This window comes from Delphinus delphis, chromosome 2 (genome assembly GCF_949987515.2).
Source record: "Delphinus delphis chromosome 2, mDelDel1.2, whole genome shotgun sequence".
In the NCBI taxonomy this organism is placed as follows: domain Eukaryota; kingdom Metazoa; phylum Chordata; class Mammalia; order Artiodactyla; family Delphinidae; genus Delphinus; species Delphinus delphis.
Genome location: NC_082684.1, coordinates 29,237,126 through 29,259,946, shown reverse-complemented (window position 1 = coordinate 29,259,946; position 22,821 = coordinate 29,237,126). Strand labels below are relative to the sequence as shown.

At 43.8% G+C, this 22,821-nt stretch overlaps 1 protein-coding gene across 2 annotated transcripts; it reads left to right on the top strand.

Annotated features, from left to right (window-relative positions):
* Positions 1-14,224: 14,224 nt before the first annotated feature.
* On the top strand, positions 14,225-22,419 carry LOC132420138 (acyl-coenzyme A thioesterase 6). 2 transcript variants are annotated; one of them, XM_060004245.1, is made up of 3 exons: positions 14,225-15,136; positions 17,104-17,306; positions 19,582-22,419. In XM_060004245.1, exons 1-3 carry the CDS (start codon positions 14,680-14,682, stop codon positions 19,627-19,629), a joined length of 708 nt encoding a protein of 235 aa, XP_059860228.1. In that variant the 5' UTR covers positions 14,225-14,679; the 3' UTR covers positions 19,630-22,419. The 2 variants fall into 2 exon arrangements, with proteins under 2 accessions (XP_059860228.1, XP_059860227.1); XM_060004244.1 differs by having other exon boundaries at positions 19,130-22,419.
* The last annotated feature ends 402 nt before the right edge of the window (positions 22,420-22,821 follow it).

Here is a 22,821-nt window from a genome sequence, read left to right as displayed (position 1 = left end):
CTCAACTGCTGGCCTAGATTTGGCCTTCTGTTCTGGTTCTGAGGACTGAGCTTTTGTACTGCTAAGAGTCCCATATACTCTTTGGGTCCTAACTGACCATGTCTGAACCTTGGGAACCTGCGCACTTGAGCCCCTTAAGGAGTGGACTCTGCTTCGTTCTTGTTTCTGAACCCCACTTTGAAGATTGGGGGCATTGACATACTTAGTATCCTAAGCTTTGCTTTTATTTTATGAATGAGGCCCTAGACTTCGATTTCTTCCTTACTGATAAAGTATTCTTTACAAATTTTGAATTTAAAATTCAAAGGATACTTTACAAAGTAAAATTGAATCCTTTACCAAAAAAAATTGCTGTAAGCAAAACAGTTTATTGATATATACTGTTGATATACTTCCTCTGTGTTTACCGTCTGAATTCTCAATCTCAGTACTTGGCTACCTAGAGAAATGCCTCGATGCCAATAGATTTTCAGGACTTAGTCTTTGGATGTCAGGTTATGCCTGACAAATTAGACTTCTTCCTGGTACCATCGGTTCCTATTACATTCCTACTGGGAAGGACTGGGATCAGTCTATCTCAATCCATTGCCTTATACTGGGCACTATCTAGAGTCATGAGACCAGAGCAGAGGGTGTTCCCTGAGTGCAAGAACATTTTTCTGAGACACATCACTTGGCTTGCTGGGCACATACTGTCTTTCACCAATTTGAGTCTATTCAAGCAAATGCCCATTAGATCTTAATCTAATGAGAAGGGTTCCTTACTTAATTTTGACCAATTGTTAAAAATACGTGTTGAGGGGCTTCCCTGGTGGCACAGTGGTTGAGAGTCTGCCTGCCGATGAAGGGGACACGGGTTCGTGCCCCGGTCCAGGAAGATCCCACATGCCGCGGAGCGGCTGGGCCTGCGCGTCCGGAGCCTGTGCTTCGCAACGGGAGAGGCCACAGCAGTGAGAGGCCCGCGTACTGCAAAAAAAAAAAAAAAAAAAAATACGTGTTGAGTGTATTTATTCACTATGAGTATAATTTTCTGTGATTTGAATCCTTAGAACCTGTGCTTTAACTCACTCTGAGGTGGTCCTGCTACTCTAGAGATGCCTTTGGGCTGGGGTTTCATAGGAAGAAGTTATAAGGAAAACGGCTGGGAGGGTGAGAGAAGCGAGGGGTGGAAAGGTAACACCAGAAGCTTAAACATGAGGGTGATGACTAAACATATCTGTGTACTAAAGCACTAGGTGTAGGGATGGCCCTACATCCTAATTTCTTCCTTACTAATAAAGTAGCCTTGGAATGCCCTATACTGACTAAGATATTTGGTCACTTTCCCCTCAGAGTTGATCATATATGGCCCCCTGTCTCTTAGATTTGAAAAGGAATTTCAGGTTGTTACAAAGCTACCTAAAATATGGTAAATGTGAATTAAAAGGGAGAAACAGAAAAGGTATCCATAAAATGGAGCCAGAAATGAGGTCAACACAATAGTGCTTACTATGAGGCCTATATACTTGCCTTGATTGGGCCACTCGTTCAGTCATTTGTTTTCTAGTGGTTTATGCAGAGAAGGAAACCTAATCAGTTACACAAAATTTACAGCCTTCATAAAATCAGAGCTTAGAAATCAGTTTCTCCCAAAGGCTGTCTTACTAAGAAACATTAAATGATGTAAAGGGTAGTACCCTCAAGGTTGCCTCTACAGTAGATATAAATCCCAGGCTCCATCGCTTACTGTGTGACCTTGGGTAAGTTATTAACCTCTCTAAGCCTCGATTTCCTCATCTATAAAGTGGGGATAATTATAGTGATAAGAATAGAAACTACTTCATTGGGCTGTTGTGATTAAATTAGGTCATCCAAGTAAAGCACGTAACATATTTAAACTCTCAAATATTAGCTCTTACTATTTCAGATGAGGAAATTGAGACCCAGGAAGGTTAAGAAATATATCTGGTTGATGAGAGAACTGGGCCAGTCCAACTCCAAAGTCCATGGCCTTCATTAACCATTTGGCTCTACAGCCTTCCAACCTGAGGAGATAAGCTCAAATAGTGCAGAGCTGACTGGTGAGGATTACTTAGCTGGAAAGTCAAGGATAAGTTAGGGTCCCATAATGGAGGCTCCATAAGCCAAATTGGAGAGTTCAGATTTATGTATTTATTTTGGAAACCACCATTTTATTGAGCTCTCCTCACCGCAGAGACCTATTTCAGCAGTCTTTTTGCCACAGGCATCACAGACACAGGGGTGTGACCAGCGCGCCCCCCACTGCCCACTATTTGACCCACCCATGAGAGGGAGATGGAGAGTTTAGACTCAAAATAAGAAATAAGGAACCATTTTTTAACATACTGATTTTTGTTTTTCAATGACAGTAATTTTTCCTTGATGCTTAGTGGCTCAAAGAAGTTGAAGCCTAAAAGAAACTTAGTTGGAGACACTTAAAAACAACAACAGCAACAAAAAACAAATCAAGGGCTTCCCTGGTGGCGCAGTGATTGAGAATCTGCCTGCCAATGCAGGGGACACGGGTTCGAGCCCTGGTCTGGGAAGATCCCACATGCCGCGCAGCAACTAGGCCCGTGCGCCACAACTACTGAGCCTGCGTGTCTGGAGCTTGTGCTCCGCAACAGAGGCCGCGACAGTGAGATGCCCGCGCACCGCGATGAAGAGTGGCCCCCGCTCGCCGCAACTAAAGAAAGCCCACGCACAGAAATAAAGACTCAACACAGCCAAAAAAAAAAAAAGTTGGATCATATATTCAAAAACAAAAAATCAGAAAATATAACCAAATTCAGCCCATTGTTCTGCTTTTGTTTGTACGCCTAATGCCCTTGAATGTACTTCCATCAGGATGAGAAAGGCCAATGAACCATTTTGAAAGCAAATATTGATACATGTTTTTGTCAACCACTGATCCTTTAAGAAATATTTGTATAAACCTGTTACAATTTTCAGCAAACTGAAAACCACAAACACTTCTTAATTCTTTCAGAGTATCATGGTTAAGCTATTGTGTACATTCATTTTAAATGGTCTTTGCACACTGGAAAGATAAAAGCTTGTGGGAAGCATTCTGTTTTTTCAGGTGGTACATGCAGAGATGCACAACATCCAATATTTATGGCCACTATAATGATGGATGTGGGCGGCAGAAGTCAAAATTCTTTGAGTTAGGGACTTCCCTGGTGGCGCAGTGGTTAAGAATCCGCCTGCCAGTGCAGGAGACACAGGTTCAAGCCCTGGTCCGGGAACATCCCACATGCCACGGAGCAACTAAGCCCGTGAGCCACAAGTACTGAGCCCACATGCTGCAACTACTGAAGCCCGCGTGCCTAGAGCCTGTGCTCCGCAACAAGAGAAGCCACTGCGATGAGAAGCCCACACACCGCAACGAAGAGTAGCCCCGGCTCGCCGCAACTAGAGAAAGTGCTCGTGAACAACGAAGACCCAACGCAGCCATAAATAAATAAATTTATTTTTTTAAAAAAATTACTTGAGTTGTTTTCTAAAACTGGGAGTCAGCCATGTATTCTCCAAAGACAGAGAGACTTTAAACAAGTACTTTTCAAAAAGACAGGGTTGTTGGTCCAGTAACCATGTGCTTTCGGTGGCAAATATTTTCCATCCATAAATCAGAATACATGATAATTACAATCTTATTTATGGGGTAAGAGGGATAAGATATATATCTGAAAATGAGATTGTTCCAAAGGGAATTCAGGATTACATATCCACACATCTTACTTGACATAGCAGTTTAATAGAATGGTTTTACCTGGGTTAATTAACCTCATTTTACATGTACATTTTAAGATAGAATTCTATACTGGAAAACAAATTTTAAATTACATATATAAGTACATTCTTCATTGTAAAAGATTCAAGTAATACAGATAAAATTTAAAAACCTCTTAACTCATTGCTCAATCGCAGTTTTCTCCCAGAGGTAATTACTGTTACCAACTTGAAGTGTAGCCTTCCAGAACCATTTTGTATACATGGACAGTTTTATTTTGTGAGTTCTATGCCTTTTTCTTTTAAAAAACAAACAAACCATAAATGTCATATAATGTAAGTTTTTTTCCCTTCATGTAAAAATATACATTTTTTAATAATTATGTCAGGCCACAGGACAATATAGATTATTTCCACAGTGTATATACATCTGTACTCTGCCTCATCTGAAACGTTTAAACTTTAATCTCGACAGTCTTTTTTTCTTTTTTAACAGTCTTTACTAATCCAGGCAAAAATAACCTCAAGCAAGAAAAGGGATTTGGCGGGAGCCTAGTACATGGAGCCTCCAACTAAGTTTAGGGAACAGTGTCCCCTGATGGCCAGAGAGGGATTTTAGAGAAGGCGACCGGAGGCATTTTGTCAGAAATCATTAATTTCTCATTCTCGACACGTCGAAGGGTAGGCTAGGTATAAGCTCCTGCCTCTTCCGGACGATCCCACTTCGGGATCTCCAAAAGCACAACCGACCCCGGGCCCTCCTAAGTCGCCCCTTTTTGCAGCTCTTTACTGAGTGACGCCCCAGGAACCAGTCCAGGTCCTCTTGAGACCCGGCCTGCTTTTTCCCCGCCGGGCCACGCCCCTCCGGGCCCAGCCCCTCCTGCTGCACTCCGGCCGGCCCCGCCCCTGCTCCCGGCCCCGCCCCGCCTACTGAGCCCAGTTCCCCTTGCGCCAAAGCCACGTCTGTGTGCCTGCGCTCAAAGCCGCACCGCAAAGATTCCCGCACCCAGTGACTGGCGGCTCAGGCCGTGCTCCGAACTCCCGGGACTCCCGTCCAGCTTCGGAAGTCTGTCTCCACATCATCCCTTTCCTCTCAAAAGGCCGCGACCCTGGCCGTCAAGCGCAAGACTGGACTAACCAATAAGCTCCTGGGTATTAAAGTGGAAGGCTTAGGCCCCAGGGAGCGGGGCCCTTTGGGGTTCAGTGATCGAGGCCGCCTCTTCCTCTCGCCTGCCGGCAATGAGGCGGACGGCAGTGGGGCGGGAGGTGTTGGACCCGGCCAGGGACCGATCTCCGAGCTCTGGGCGGCGACTTCAGGGGCGTGGAGCCCATGGTGCTCCTGGGCAGCCTAACGCCGGCCGGCTCGGAGGATGCCTCCTCTGCAGGATGCCGAGGGGAGTGATGAAAACCCCCTCAAAGTGGAGGTGACCGTCCACCACGCGCCGTGTCGGCTGGCGGTGCAGCTGAGCCCGGCGCCCGCCTCCGCCCAGGTGCAGCACAGTTCTCTCCGCGCCGAGCTCGGCAGCGAGCTGGCCGCCTGCGCGGCTTCCTGCTGCCCCCTGGTGCGTGAGGCCTTTAATGCAGAGAGGCTTACAGTGGATTTAGGGACTGGACTTAAACTGGCTTGCTTTGCTAGTTAATTTGTCGTCTGAGAATAACGCGAGTGTCCTATTTTTTAAACACATGATATCGTTTATTCTGGAAGCATTTCCCCCTAAAAAGACAGTATTTTAAAGAAAATTAGCTTTTCATAGGCACTTGTATTTCAATAATCTGGTGAAGTTTTGCATGGTTTTCCATCACATGAGAGTTATTTCTCTGAAGTGCCAATTACGTTATTCAATAAGATACTATTTTTTAAATTTTATTTAATTTATTTTTTATACAGCAAGTTCTTATTAGTTATCCATTTTATACATATTACTATATATATGTCAGCCCCAATCTCCCAATTCATCACACCACCCCCCCACGCCCACCCCATGCCTCTTTCCCCCTTTGGTGTCATATGTTTGTTCTCTACATCTGTGTCTCAGTTTCTGCCCTGCAAACCGGTTCATCTATACCATTTTTCTAGGTTCCACATATATGCGTTAATATACGATATTTGTTTTTCTCTTTCTGACTTACTTCACTCTGTATGACAGTCTATAGATTCATCCACGTCTCTAAAAATGACCCAATTTCGTTCCTTTTTATGGCTGAGTAATATTCCACTGTATATATATACCACATCTTCTTTAGCCATTTGTCTGTCGATGGGCATTTAGGTTGCTTCCATGATCTGGCTATTGTAAATAGTGCTGCAGTGAACATTGTGGTACATGACTCTTTTTGAATTATGGTTTTCTCAGGGTATATGCCCAGTAGTGGGATTGCCGGGTCATAAGGTAATTCTATTTTTAGTTTTTTAAGGAACCTCCATACTGTTCTCCATAGTGGCTCTATCAATTTACATTCACACCAACAGTGCAAGAGGCTTCCCTTTTCTGTAGGCAATGGTTCTGAATAGACATTTCCCCAGAGAAGATATACAAATGGCCAATAAGCATATGAAAAGATGAACAATATCATTAGGCTTCAGGAAAATGCAAATGTAGCCACAGTGAGATACCACTTTATACTCACTAGAATGGCTACAATAAAAAAAAAAGAAGAAAAAGTGCTGGTGAGGGGGTGATGAAATTGGAACCCTCATACACTGCTGGTGGGATTGTAAAATGGCATAGCCACTTTGGAAGCCTTGCTTTGCCTCAAAAATTAAACACAGAATTGCAGTATGACCCAGCAATCCCGTTCCTAGTTATGTATCCAAAACAAATGAGAACTGCAAAACACACAAAAACTTAAATACAGCACTGTTCACAGATACAGTATTCCTAGTAGCCAAGAAGTGGATACAACTCAAATGTCCATCAGTCGATGAATGGATAATGAAATTTGGCATATCAATTTAATGGACTATTTAGCAATAAAGAGGGAAGGAGGTACTGATACATGCTATGACATGGATGAAACTTGACAGCATTACATGGAAAAGAAGCTAGTCACAAAAGACCACATATTTATGACTTCCTTTATTAGAACTACCCAGAATAAACAAATCTACAGAGACAGAAAGTAGATTAGTGATTACCCAGGACTGGAAATAAAGACGGTTGTGGGGAAATGGAGATGACTACTAATGGGTACTGGGATTCTTTGGGGGATGATGAAAATGTTCTGGAATTAAGTAGTGGTGATGGTTGTACAACCTTGTGAATATACTAAAAACACTGAACTGTGCACTTTAAGTAAATGAGTTTTATGGAATATAAATCATACCACATAAAGATGTTATTTTTTTAAGTAGAATGCACTCATAAGATTTGCATACAGCTAAATAAAAATTAACTTTGACCAAGTGAAAATAATGTTTTCATTTACGTAAGACTCAAAAGTTGGCAAAACAAAAAAACACTGTTTAAAGATACAAATGTGAGTCGGAGCAGTCCAAGACGCCATAGGAAAACTCTGAAATCACTTCCTCCCATGGACATACCAAATTTACAGCTCCAGTTGGAATACTTTTCCTCTGAAAAGGACCTGAGAACATGCACCTCCAAAACAGAAGACAAAGTTACATCAAAAATCGTAGAAGAGGCACAGACGTGGCCTTACCTGGGACCCCACCCTAGATGCTGTGACCCCACAATAAGGAGGGATCCCATAAATACAGAATTCTCCCTCAAGGTGTGAATGGATTGTGCCCCACATCGGGCACCCCGACCCTGGGGGCCAGCACTGGAAAGACGACCCCCACACCTGAAAAAAATCTGATTTTGAAACTGAGTTGGTACTAAGACCAGGAGAATCATAGAACCATAGGGAACAGAGATCCCACTCTTAGAGGACTCTCAAACCCACTGGGCCTGAGATCCAGCACAAAAGCAACAGATTGAAAAGCGCCTAGACCATAAGTGAGGTAGACCCCTTTACTAACTTTAAAGTGGCTGACAGCAAGACAAGAACCTGTAGCGTCTTTATCTGAGGACGGAAGCACTAGTGGACACCATTTTTGCAAGCTCAATCTAAGTTGCTGGTGACAAGCCTACAGGAGCCATTTTTGGTGCCCTTCCTCTAGCCTGCTAGCACGGGAGGGCATGCTCTGCCCACCTTGCACTACAACCAGGCTGGGCGAGCATCCCACCCTGTGCAGAACCCCAGGTGCAACGTAACCTGGCAATCGTCCTGCCCTCCCCACACAGCAGCCGAGCCACAATTGGCCTGGGAGGCACCCTGCCCTGAGCCCCACCCAACCCGCACAGAGACGGAGCTGCAACCCTCTCTGCAGAGTAGCTGAGCCAAAACTGGACCAGGCAGAACCCCGAGCCCGGCTCACCCCAGGCAGCAGACAAGTCACAATTGGGCCAGCAAGTGTCCACCTTCCCCTGACAGCAGCTGAGCTGTCAGCAGCCTGGACAGGCACCCCAAGTTCCATCCACCGCACGCTGCAGCTCAGCCGCAATTGAATTGCACCAGTGACTTGAACCCTGCTCTCCCCGCACAGTGGCCGAGCCACAGTTGGCTAGGTGAGAGCTCCCAGCCCCGCCCTATGCAACGCTGTCACAGACATCAGACTCAAGCAGCCCACACAGGTGATGCCCATAGAGTGCCTGGCTCTGGTGGTCAGGGGAAACTGTGCTTCTGGACCACACAGAACAGCTCCTACCCAGGACCACTCTTTCGAGAGTGAGGGCGCTAGCCATTTCGCCTAATTACATGTAACACTGAGAGGCAAAATGAGGAGACAGGAATTTGTTCCAAACCAAAGACCAAGGCAAATACCCAGAAAAAGACCTTTATGAAGTTGAGATTAAAAACACTGACCTGATAGTTTAAAATAATGGCCATAGGCAGAGGCACAACACCCCTTTATTTTCAGGTGCAAACATCACCAGCCATCAGAACTGGCACTGAGAACAGGAGCGAGGCCGAGTCGCGGCAGCTCCACCGCGAGGGCAGCACCGTGTATGTCTGTGCAGCGCGTTTCCACGGGGCACGGCCCGGTCCCGGGCTCGCACTCCCGCCGTGGGTCGCCAGCCCACCCCACTCCAGTGAGCCCCGGCCTGGCCAGGGGCAGTTAAGAATCTGCCTGCCAATGCAGGGGACACAGGTTCAATCCTTGGTCTGGGAAGATTCCACATGCTGCAGAGCAACTAAGCCCATGTGCCACGACTACTGAGCCTGTGCTCTAGAGCCCGTGTGCCACAACTACTGAGCCCACGGGCCGCAAAATACTGAATCCAGGTGCTGCAACTACTGAAGCCCGGGTACCTAGAGCCCATGCTCCACAACAAGAGAAGCCACTGCAATGAGAAGCCTGCACACTGCAATGAAGAGTAGCCCCAGCTCGCTGCAACTGGAGAGAGCCCACACGCAGCAATTAAGACCCAATGCAGTCAAAAATTAAATAAATAAATGAAAATAAGTAAAAGCAAAAATAATGGTCATAAAGATGCTCACCAATCTCAGGAGAATAGATGAACACAGGAGAATTTTAACAAAGAGAGAGAGAAAATATAAAAAGTACTAAAGGTTATAACTGAAAAATACACGAGAGGTTCAACAGCAGAATGGATGAAACAGCACGAATCAATGACATGGAAGACAAAGCAATGGAAAACACTCAGAGCAGAAAAATGAGAAAAAGAATTAAAAGAAGCAGGGATACTATAAGGCATCTCTGGGACAACATCAAGCAGAAAAACATTTGCATTATAGGGGTCCCAGATGGAGAGGAGAGAGAGAAAGGGCCAGAAAAAGTATTTGAAGAAATAATGGCTGAAAACTTCCTCATCTGGGAAGGAAAGAGACATCCAGGTCCAGGAAGCCTAGAGAATTCCAAGTAAGATGTCCCCAAAGAGAATCACACCAAGATACATTATCATTAAAATGGTAACAGTTAAAGAGAGAGAATCTTAAAAGCAGCAAGAGAAAAGCAACCTATTATGTACAAAGGAAACACCATAGGTCTATGAACAGACTTTTCAGCAGAAACTTTATAGGCCAGAAGAGAGTAGCATGATATACTCAAAGGGCTGAAAGGAAAAAACTGCCAACTGAAAATTCTCTACCCAGCAAGGTTATCATTCAGAATTGAAGGACACATTAAGAGTATTCCAGGTAAGCAAAAGTAGAGGAGTTCATCACCACTAAACTGGCCTCTCAGCAAATGCAGCAAATGTTAAAGGAACTCCCCTAAGCTAAAAAGAAGAGGCACTAACGAATAAAAAGAAAACATACATAAGTAAAAATCTCACTGGAATATGTAAATAAATAATAAACGTAGTAGATCAATCACTTATTAAGGGCAAAAGACAAAAGTATTAAAATTAATGAAAATACCATAGTTAAGGGATACATTAAAAGATGTAAAATGTGTCATCAAAAATATGAAGCACAGGGGGGAGTAAAAATACAAAGCTTTGGAATGTGTTCAAAATTAAGTTACTATCAACTTAAATAAAGACTGTTATATACATAAGGTGTTATATGTGAACTTCATGGTAACCACAAAGAGAAAACTTATAGTAAATATATAAAGGAAAATGAGAAAGGAATCTAAACATAACACTAAGAAAACAGTCAAACCACAAGGGAAGAGAGAAAAGGAACAAAAGAATGAGAAGACAGTTAACAAAATGGCAAAAAGTGTATAACTACCAATAATTACTTTAATGTATATTTGCCAATCAAAAGATATAAGGTGGCTGAATAAAAAACAAGACCCTTCTATATGCTGCCTACAAGTGACTCACTTCAAACACAAAGACACTTACAGACTGATAGTGAAGGGATGTAAAAAGATGCAATGGAAAGGAAAAGAAAGCTGGGGTGGCAATAATTATATCACACAAAAGAGACTTTAAAACAAAGACTGTAACAAAACAAAGAACAGTCTATGATAATAAAAGTGTCAATCCAGAAAGAGGACATAACATCTGTTAACATTTATGTACCCATAATAGGAGCACGTTATATATTGGGTTAGCCAAAAAGTTTGTTCGTTTTTTCCCATAAGATGACTCTAGTAGTGCTTAGTCGTCTTTAACTTCATTCGAAACAATTCTGTTAGATTGTATTATGACAGCTGACATATCAGCGTGCATGAAAAAAAAACTTACCAAAACTGGTGAATTTTTGTGTAGCCATTTTAATATTGAAGATGGAAGAAAAACAACATTTTTAGCATATTATGCTTTATTATTTCAAGAAAGGTAAAAACGCAACTGAAACACACAAAAAAGATTTGTGCAGTGTATGGAGAAGGTGCTATGGCTGACTGAACATGTCAAAAATGGTTTGTCAAGTTTTGTGCTGGAGATTTCTTGCTGGATGATGCTCCACGGTCGGGTAGACCAGTTGAAGTTGATAGCGATCACGTGGAGGCATTAATTGAGAACAATCGACGTTATATTACGAGGGAGATAGCCAACATACTCAAAATACCCAAATCAAGCGCTGAAAATCATTTGCTCCAGCTTGGTTATGTGAATCGCTTTGATGTTTGGGGTCCACATAAATTAAGCGAAAAAACCCTTCTTGACCGTATTTCCACGTGCAATTCTCTATTTAAACGTAATAAAAACATTCCGTTTTTAAAACAAATTGTGACGGGTGATGAAAAGTGGATACTGTATGAGAATGTGGAACGGAAGAGATGGTGGGGCAAGTGAAATAAACCACCACCAACCACACCAAAAGCCGGTCTTCATCCAAAGAAGGTGATGTTGTGTATACGGTGCGATTGGAAGAGAGTCCTCTATTATGAGCTCCTTCTGGAAAACCAAACGATTAATTCCAACAAGTACTGCTCTCAATTAGACCAAATGAAAGCAGCACTTGATGTAAAGTGTCCGGAATTAGTCAACAGAATCCGCATAATCCTCCATCAGGATAACGCAAGATCACATGTTTCTTTGATGACCAGGCAAAAACTTACAACCTGGCTGGGAAGTTCTGTTTGTTTGTTTTTTGCGGTACGCGAGCCTCTCACTGCTGCGGCCTCTCCCATTGCGGAGCACAGGCTCCGGACCTCTCACTGCTGCGGCCTCTCCCATTGCGGAGCACAGGCTCCGGACGCGCAGGCTCAGCGGCCACGGCTCACGGGCTCAGCCGCTCCGCGGCCACGGCTCACGGGCTCAGCCGCTCCGCGGCACATAGAATCCTCCCGGACCGGGGCACGAACCCGCGTCCCCTGCATCAGCAGGTGGACTCCCAACCACTGCGCCACCAGGGAAGCCCTGGCTGGGACGTTCTGATTCATCCGCTGTGTTCACCAGACATTGCACCTTCGGAATTCCATTTATTTCAGTCTTTACAAAATTCTTTTAATGGAAAGAATTTCAATTCCCTGGAAAACTGTAAAAGGCACCTGCAACAGTTCTTTGCTCAAAAAGATAAAAAGTTTTGGGAACACAGAATCATGAAGTTGCCTGAAAAATGGCAGAAGGTAGTGGAACAAAAGGGTGAATATGTTGTTCAAAAAGTTTTTGGTGAAAATAAAAAATGTGTCTTTTATTTTTACTTAAAAACCGAAGGCACGGGATTTTGGATACAGGATCAGACATAATGCAAATTCCTGGAAACTTCAATCAAATGGGAAAGACTATGTGTTCAAGGATATGGAAGAGCAAGGATCTGACTGAGGTGAGCAGGTTTTACTACCCCTACAAGTTGGACACAGAGGACCAAAGGAATCCTCTAGGGTGGTTTTATCACTCCTTGGTATTTTAACTTTTTATTTGGCAATAATTTTAGAGTTACAAAAATGTTGCAAAAATAGCCCAGCTATACTCTTCATCTTGATTTCCCTTAATGTTAACTTTTTACATAACCATAGTACAAAATTTCAAAATCAGGAAGTTAACATTGATACACTATTAACCATGAGATGATTATTGAAATTAAGGTATTGCAATCTTGGAGAAAGAACATACTCAAATGGATAGATACTGGCTGCTAAAAACAGAAACGTGGAGCTCTCTTGGCCTACCAAATGGTAATAGGAAATAGTACCAGGCCCAGGATCATCAGTGAAACCACACCTAGGATACTGGAATAACTGGGAGTCTGTTCCCACCTCCTGCCTCTTTCCCCTTTAACTCTCACTTGGGGTTATCAGAAAAGCAGATGGATCTGGGTGTTGACTGAGAATTACAGAAAACAATGAATTTTGTGTTAACTATGGCTGACATTGTTTCTCTATAGGAAGAGCTTTCTAAATCACCCCTGACTGAAATCCTGTTATTGATTTTACAAGCATTGTTTTCAATCCCAATACGTTTTAAATATCAACAGCCGTTTGCTCTCACTCGGCAGCCAGCGATTTACCTTTACAGTCCTGCCTCCAAGATATTTCAATTCTCTAACATTTGTCATAATCTGTGAAGGTGGGATTTAAACAGGTGTCCTAAACCTAATTCAGATAGTAAAATTACTCATTATTAAAATTACTGCAAAAAAGAAAAGAAATCCTTTACAGATAAGGAAACTGGATTCAGAAGCTTAATTATGTAACTTGCTAAGAATCACCACGCTATTAAGGAGCAGGATCAGACTGGAACCCAGGAAGTTCTCTCTCCAGAAACATCTCCCTGCTCTGGAAGCCATTGTAGGTATCCTTAGCTCTAGGAAAAAGGCTCAGTAAAGGATTGAGGGTTAAGGGTAGGATTAGGACTATGTTTCCAGTGATCCCTTTAATTACAATCACCTGGGATGCTTTTTAATACTGATAAATCAAATATTTATAAATCGAATGGAATATATATATATATATATATATATTTGTGTGTGTGTGTGTGTGTGTGTGTGTGTGTGTGTGTGTGTGGTACGCGGGCCTCTCACTGTTGTGGCCTCTCCCGTTGTGGAGCACAGGCTGCGGACGCGCAGGCTCAGCGGCCATGGCTCACTGGCCCAGCCGCTCCGCCGCTTCGCGGCACGTGGGATCTTCCCAGACCGGGGTACGTACTCGTGTCCCCTGCATTGGCAGGCAGACTCTCAACCACTGCGCCACCAGGGAAGCCCTGGAATATTTATAAATGGAATATTTCCTGCCATATCAATAAACAAAGGATGTCACAGTCATCAACGATTGCAACCCTCCAACGTGAGCCGGTGAGCCCTGAGGAAACTCAGGGCTGAAAAGAATACCTGCCATCTAGCAGCCATCAGACTGCAGCCACTTCCTGCAATGAGCCCTGAGGAAACTGAGGATGTGAAAATACAGGGTACTGGCCCCAGATAGCTGAGGCGCATAGCAAAGGAATGATTTCAGTGAGCCCAGACTCTTGCATCTTCCCATACATAGAAAAGCACTAAATTCCTTAACTTGAGATATCTGGTTTTCTTTAATTAACAATAATCTTTTGAGTTCCCGACTACCTTCCCTTGGTTGCAAAACTCATATATCCTGGCTCCTGACCGCCCCCCCCCCCCCCCCCCGCCTCCTTGGAGCAGTTTCTCAGAGTTATCTGAAATGCTGTTTCCAGGGCTGCAGTCCTCATTTTGCCCCAAATAAACCCCAAATAAAACTTAACTCACAACTCTTCACTCTGTGCATTTTTTTTAAGTCAACAATACTCAAACTTCTTGGAACTGCCCGGTATCTTTCCCAATCCTTTAGCTGTCAGCAATCTTTGTACTTCTATTTCGACACTCTCCATATTGGACCGCAGGATTAATAATTACCATAAAACGCTTATTTTAGCAGATACTCTTCCAGGCAGGCAGTAGTGGACTGCACAAACTCCAGGAGACTTCACAAAGCGGTTTAGCAAGTGTCCCTTCGGCCGCCCAACGGGAGTAGCGCAAACGTTCCAATTGCGACTGCCTCCCAGGGAGGTGGAGAGACGCCAGGCCCTACCCTTGACTCCGCCGGGCCGCCCCTTCTCTGCTGGGATCCAGATGGCGGCGACGGTGACGCTGGAGCCTGCGGGCCGCTGCCGCTGGGACGAGCCGGTGCGCATCGCCGTGCGCGGCCTGGCCCCGGGACAGCCAGTCACGTTGCGCGCGTCCCTGCGCGACGAGAAGGACGAGCTCTTCCGAGCCCACGCGCGCTACTGCGCCGACGCCCACGGCCAGCTGGACCTCGAGCGCGCGCCCGCGCTGGGCGGCAGCTTCACGGGCCTCGAGCCCATGGGGCTCCTCTGGGCTTTAGAGCCCGAGAAGCCCTTGCTGCGGCTGGTGAAGCGGGACGTACAGACGCCCTTCACCGTGGAGCTGGAGGTGCTCGATGGCCACGACCCGGAAGCCGGAGAGCTCCTGGGCCGGGCGGTGAACGAGCGCGACTTCCTGGCGCCGGGGGTGCGGCGCGAGCCCGTGCGCGTGGGCCGGGTGCGCGCCACGCTCTTCCTGCCGCCAGGTGAGCAGCCCACTTCCCAGGCTGTTGTGGAAAGCCAGGTAGAGTCCTGAGACCCTGGGCGGCCCCTTGCCTGTCTAGGGAACCCCGTGGTTGTGGAACTTCCCTAAATTCGTCCCCAAGCTCCAAAGTCTATCATGAATTCTGGGTGGAAGTTTCTCCTCTGAATTTCAGGACACTTCCTGGAGGTACTGCCATTCCCTCAGCTATATGCTAAAAGTTCATTCAGAGTACTCAAAAGTGTATTTATGCTGCTATGTGCCAGCCATGCAGCTGTGTCTCAGATACTAATATTAGGCAGTGACTTCTGCTGGTGTGCAGGAGTGATTTGGGCCTTCTTTCACATCAAACTTCAAAGAAAACTGAAACCCAGAGATAGAGGCAGTGCCCCATAATACTAAAAAACAAACAAAAAAACTCCCTGAAGGTCCCCTCCCCCATAATAAACAGTCTGTCAGTGTTTCTCAACCTGGAATGATTCTCTTCCACTCCAGGGGCAATTGGTAATATCTGGAGACATTTTTGATTGTCACGATTGGAGAGGGTGCTATTGGCATCTAGTGGGTAGGTGCTAAACATCTACAATCCACGGGACAGCCCCACAACAAAGAAATATCTTACTCCAAATGTCTATAGTGCTAAGGTTGAGAAACCCTAGTCTAAGTAAAAACAAGGTGCTTGGTAGGTAAAAGTGGCCTGTAAACAAGACAACTGACCCACCCCTTCCAACCACATTCCTGACTGAAACCCCTGCTATATATAGAAATGCTGGAGTTGCCACTGCTCACAGAATTCCTAAACTGATTTCTGTGATTATTCTCCAAAACAGGAGGCCCTGCTTTATTCTTACAGCTCTTCAGCAATTCACAGCCTTAACTAGCCCTGCCCACTCAACTGTGAACTCCTGGGTCTGGAATTGGCACTTATACATCTCCATATCTTTGTATGCCTAGAGGCTTACACAGGGATATAATAAGAGCTCAATAAATCATACTGACTGATTTAATAAGAATCTCCTAAAGACTTTAATTTCTTAAAAAATATTTCAAAAAAAAAATCTTTCACTGCCCAGCTGCGATATTTCAATCAAGTCAGTTGTTCACTATTTTAGTATCTACTCTGTGGCCCATTTAAAATGTATTGTTTTCTGACTCAAAGGCTTTTTGTAAATAATGCAGAAAAGTTCAATTATTTAACAAATATGTGTTAAATCAAGGACTATGCTACATACAGTAGCTAGCAAATTCACTCATGGGCCTCACTGTACCTACCGCCTAATAGAGGATACCGGCAGCTATACTTGGATCTGTAAGTGTGGTAAGTGCTATGATAGGGGAGGTACAGGCCCAGGGTGCTGTTGGGAACATATAAAAGGCTATGTAATTCAACTCAGCCTTGGAGGGCATCTGGGAAGTCTTCCAGGAAGGGAGCTCTAAACTTAGATTTGAAGACTGATGAGTCAGCCGGTTCAGAAATGGTGGAGAGGGGAGGAGAATAGTGTACACCATTTTCAGGGCCAAAGAGAGCATAGCACATTTAGGAATGGCGTTCTTTAAGGCTGGAGCAGAGGGTGTAAAGGAGGTGGGGAGTATATTCTAATAATCCCCTGTATATGTAGAGCGCTTTACAGCTGTCAAAGCATTTTCAGTTTTTGGGGGGTTTTTTTGAGGAAAATTTGGTGGAAAATGTACATCTCATCTTACGTTATTTCTAATTTGGTTTATATTATCATTGTTGTTTTTTGCAAATATATGAAAAATTACGGAGAAAATAAGGCACTTTTCCCCCCTCCCTTCTCCCCAAAGTTTATTAAAAAAAAAAAAGACAAAGTAAAAAGAGTCCTTTTCCACCAAACTCCCACCCACAACTTTACTTTCTTTAAAAACTTCTCTTTGCTGACTGCCAAAATCTGAAACCCAAGAATGTCTTTTGAGTGTTTAAAACTCCTTATGATTTGTGGTGCTCTCCAGGCACAGGACCATTCCCTGGAATCCTCGATCTTTTTGGAAGTGGTGGTGGCCTTTGTGAATACAGGGCCAGCCTCCTGGCTGGACATGGTTTTGCTGTGCTCGCTCTGGCTTATTTCAGATTTGAAGACCTCCCTAAATATTTGAATAACGTGTGCCTGGAGTACTTTGAAGAAGCTGTGGACTTCATGCTGCAACATCCAAAGGTGGGGTTCTGGTGCTCACCTGAATGCAGAGGAGAGGGGGTAGAGCAGACACAGGGCTGGATCCAAAAGCTCTACCAGGACACCCAGGGCTGGAAATATGCCATGAGACACAAAGGCTCCTTCAAAAGTTGTTAGGATTATTATTTTCATTTCTGCCCATCTCTCTCCAATCCCTTAAGACTCAACTGTTTAGTTCCCTTTAGTTCTTGACCAGAATTCAAAGAGCTAGACTAAAAAGTTACTAACCTTAAGTTCTGGTTCTGTGTCTACCACCAAGTGGTATTATAATCCTGAATAAGGCAGTTTCCCTTTCTGGAATTCAGTTTTTCTCATTTGTAAGAGTAAGGTAGGGACTTCCCCAGTAGTCCAGTGGTTAAGACTCCGCGCTTCTGCTGCAGGGGATGGGGGTTTGATCCCTGGTTGGGGAACTAAGATCCCGCATGCTGTGCAGCACGCCCCCCCCCCCAAAAAAAAGATTAAACGTATAGAGAAAAAAGTGACTGTAAAGAGATTTTTGAGACAACTGGTGACATTTGAATAGGGGTGTGTATTCGATGATATTAAGGAACCATTAATTTTGTTAAGTGTGTTAATGGTATTGTGGTTTTGTAAAGAAAGTTCTTATATGAGACTGGAAAAATTAATTAAAACATTTTGGTATGATTATCAATGGAATACATAGTCTTTGCTACTATCTAGACTTAAAGAAACCCAAACATTCTAATGTTAAGGAGTAAGATGTACTGCAAGGTCTAACTCTGTTAGAATTCAGGGACTGGTCTCAATAGAGCTGCTAAAACCTAGATGATCATGAACTGTGATGACTGGTTTATTTATGGGATATAAGCCCCCAGGAACAAGAAGAGACCAATATATACCATCAGTTCTGCCCTTAGAGCTGGGCAAGAGGGGCTTCTGCTCTGGACCTTTTGTTTTAGATGACCACTCTCTGGCCTTCCTTTGGCTGCATCCCTGACCACAGGGTGCGGAGTTTGAGGGGCCAAGGGAATGTGTCTACCTGGAAGCCATGTGCCCCTCACACCATGCCCTTTGGATCTGGAACCTCACAATTATCTTCCCACCAGCTCTGATCCTGCTTCCAAGCCCTATGCCTCTTCTCTGGGTCCCTTAATGTGAACACACCTAGGCCTTAAACATATAGGCTAGGGTGTCCAAACGCATGTGTGAGAGGGCCCTTATGGTACATGATGGAGCCAGGCAGGGATGGGAAGAGAAAGAGAGTTGGCCAAGGACCAGGGACTAGGGCCAGGGGCTGGCACTCCCCCCATGCCATGTTCTAGTACAGAACTCCAGGAAGTTCTAAGATATGAAATTTGAACCTGACCTTATAAGTTGTTATGGAGGTATATTTATCAAGGTAGCAGAAAAGAATATATTTTATTTAATTTTCAAATATTTATAACTCTTAAGTATTTAGGTATAGGGTATATGGGCCTCTGTGTGTACTCTTGACCTAGTCACCATAAATGTTAGTGGAGGGCCTGTGTACCAGGAAATTAATTGATTTGTTTGGGACTTCCATGTTAGTCCAGTGGTAAAGTTTCCGTGCTCCCAATGGAGGGGACACGGGTTCAATCCCTGGTCAGGGAACTAAGATCCTGCATGCCGTGCCAGCGCAGACAAAAAAAAAAAATTGATTTGCTTATTAGAAGATACGTTTGAACTTTGTGGATTGTTGCATAAGAAAGGAAAGCAAATGACATGTGAGAAAGCTGCCTAGACAATGTAAAATCACAGTTTAAGTTCTCCCTTTATGAATTCTAGACTTGTTCTCTCTCTCTTTCTTTCTCTCTTTTCATCAGGTGAAAGGCCCTAGTGTTGGGCTTCTTGGCTTCTCCAAAGGAGGTGACCTGTGTCTCTCAATGGCCTCTTTCTTGAAGGGCATCACAGCTACTGCAGTTATTAATGCCTGTGTGGCCAACACAATAGCTCCTCTGCATTACAAGGATATGATTATTCCTAATCTCAGCAGTGACCCAGGAAAATATAAAATCACTGAGTCAGGCCTTTTGAATTTGGAGGATATTTGGAATGACCCACTGGAGAAACCCAACCACCGAAGTCTTATTCCATTGGAAAAGGCCCAGGGACCCTTCCTGTTTATCGTTGGTATGGATGATCATAGCTGGAAGAGTGAATTCTATGCTCAGATAGCCTCTGAACGGTTACAAGCCCATGGGAAAGACAGACCCCAGATAATCTACTACCCAGGAACTGGCCATTGTATTGATCCGCCTTATTTTCCTCTTTGTAGAGCCTCTGTGCATGCAGTTTTGGACCAACCAGTATTCTATGGAGGTGAGCCAAAGGCTCACTCAAGGGCACAGGTAGATGCCTGGCAGCAAATCCAAACTTTCTTCCATAAACACCTCAAGGGTAAAAAATCTGTCAAGCCCAGCAAATTGTAACATTGTAATCATAGACCATATACTGTTAATAAAAATCCTAGTCATACAACATGTATTAGGTTTTCCAGAGAACCTAGGAACCTTTTTGTAACAAAGCAACCATCTCAGCTTCATTGTCAGGTCCTACTGGATTCTGAGCCTTAGCAACACTACTCTCTTCACTGCTGGGTCCATCCCTTTCTCCCCTGAACTTTTCCCAGTGTATAGGCTTAACTCTGATCTTATCTGTAGGACCAATCTTAACCTTAAGCAGGAAAAATGTAAGAAGTGCCTGCCCAAGTCTCAACTGCTGGCCTAGATTTGGCCTTCTGTTCTGGTTCTGAGGACTGAGCTTTTGTACTGCTAAGAGTCCCATATACTCTTTGGGTCCTAACTGACCATGTCTGAACCTTGGGAACCTGCGCACTTGAGCCCCTTAAGGAATGGACTCTGCTTCGTTCTTGTTTCTGAACCCCACTTTGAAGATTGGGGGCATTGACATACTTAGTATCCTAAGCTTTGCTTTTATTTTATGAATGAGGCCCTAGACTTCGATTTCTTCCTTACTGATAAAGTATTCTTTACAAATTTTGAATTTAAAATTCAAAGGATACTTTACAAAGTAAAATTGAATCCTTTACCAAAAAAAATTGCTGTAAGCAAAACAGTTTATTGATATATACTGTTGATATACTTCCTCTGTATTTACCGTCTGAATTCTCAATCTCAGTACTTGGCTACCTAGAGAAATGCCTCGATGCCAATAGATTTTCAGGACTTAATCTTTGGATGTCAGGTTATACCTGACAAATTAGACTTCTTCCTGGTACCATCGGTTCCTATTACATTCCTACTGGGAAGGACTGGGATCAGTCTATCTCAATCCATTGCCTTATACTGGGCACTATCTAGAGTCATGAGACCAGAGCAGAGGGTCTTCCCTGAGTGCAAGAATATTTTTCTGAGACACATCAGAAAAATATTGGCTTGCTGGGCACATACTGTCTTTCACCAATTTGAGTCTATTCAAGCAAATGCCCATTAGATCTTAATCTAATGAGACGGGTTCCTTACTTAATTTTGACCAATTGTTAAAAATACGTGTTGAGTGTATTTATTCACTATGAGTATAATTTTCTGTGATTTGAATCCTTAGAGCCTGTGCTTTAACTCACTCTGAGGTGGTCCTGCTACTCTAGAGATGCCTTTGGGCTGGGGTATCATAGGAAGAAGTTATAAGGAAAATGGCTGGGAGGGTGAGAGAAGTGAGGGGTGGAAAGGTAACACCAGAAGCTTAAACATGAGGGTGATGACTAAACATATCTGTGTACTAAAGCACTAGGTGTGGGGATGGCCGTACATCCTAATTTCTTCCTTACTAATAAAGTAGCCTTGGAATGCCCTATACTGACTAAGATATTTGGTCACTTTCCCCTCAGAGTTGATCATATATGGCCCCCTGTCTCTAAGATTTGAAAAATAATTTCAGGTTGTTACAAAGCTACCTAAAATATGGTAAATGTGAATTAAAAGGGAGAAACAGAAAAGGTATCCATAAAATGGAGCCAGAAATGAGGTCAATACAATATTGCTTATTATGAGGCCTATATACTTGCCTTGATTGGGCCACTCGTTCAGTCATTTGTTTTCTAGTGGTTTATGCAGAGAAGGAAACCTAATCAGTTACACAAAATTTACAGCCTTCATAAAATCAGAGCTTAGAAATCAGTTTCTCCCAAAGGCTGTCTTACTAAGAAACATTAAATGATGTAAAGGGTAGTACCCTCAAGGTTGCCTCTACAGTAGATATAAATCCCAGGCTCCATCGCTTACTGTGTGACCTTGGGTAAGTTATTAACCTCTCTAAGCCTCGATTTCCTCATCTATAAAGTGGGGATAATTATAGTGATAAGAATAGAAACTACTTCATTGGGCTGTTGTGATTAAATTAGGTCATCCAAGTAAAGCACGTAACATATCTAAACTCTCAAATATTAGCTCTTACTATTTCAGATGAGGAAATTGAGACCCAGGAGGGTTAAGAAATATATCTGGTTGATGAGAGAACTGGGCCAGTCCAACTCCAAAGTCCATGGCCTTCATTAACCATTTGGCTCTACAGCCTTCCAACCTGAGGAGATAAGCTCAAATAGTGCAGAGCTGACTGGTGAGGATTACTTAGCTGGAAAGTCAAGGATAAGTTAGGGTCCCATAATGGAGGCTCCATAAGCCAAATTGGAGAGTTCAGATTTATGTATTTATTTTGGAAACCACCATTTTATTGAGCTCTCCTCACCGCAGAGACCTATTCCAGCAGTCTTTTTGCCACAGGCATCACAGACACAGGGGTGTGACCAGCGCGCCCCCCACTGCCCACTATTTGACCCACCCATGAGAGGGAGATGGAGAGTTTAGACTCAAAATAAGAAATAAGGAACCATTTTTTAACATACTGATTTTTGTTTTTCAATGACAGTCAGTAATTTTTCCTTGATGCTTAGTGGCTCAAAGAAGTTGAAGCCTAAAAGAAACTTAGTTGGAGACACTTAAAAACAACAACAGCAACAAAAAACAAATCAAGGGCTTCCCTGGTGGCGCAGTGATTGAGAATCTGCCTGCCAATGCAGGGGACACGGGTTCGAGCCCTGGTCTGGGAAGATCCCACATGCCGCGCAGCAACTAGGCCCGTGCGCCACAACTACTGAGCCTACGTGTCTGGAGCTTGTGCTCCGCAACAGAGGCCGCGACAGTGAGATGCCCGCGCACCGCGATGAAGAGTGGCCCCCGCTCGCCGCAACTAAAGAAAGCCCACGCACAGAAATAAAGACCCAGCACAGCCAAAAAAAAAAAAAAAAGTTGGATCATATATTCAAAAACAAAAAATCAGAAAATATAACCAAATTCAGCCCATTGTTCTGCTTTTGTTTGTACGCCTAATGCCCTTGAATGTACTTCCATCAGGATGAGAAAGGCCAATGAACCATTTTGAAAGCAAATATTGATACATGTTTTTGTCAACCACTGATCCTTTAAGAAATATTTGTATAAACCTGTTACAATTTTCAGCAAACTGAAAACCACAAACACTTCTTAATTCTTTCAGAGTA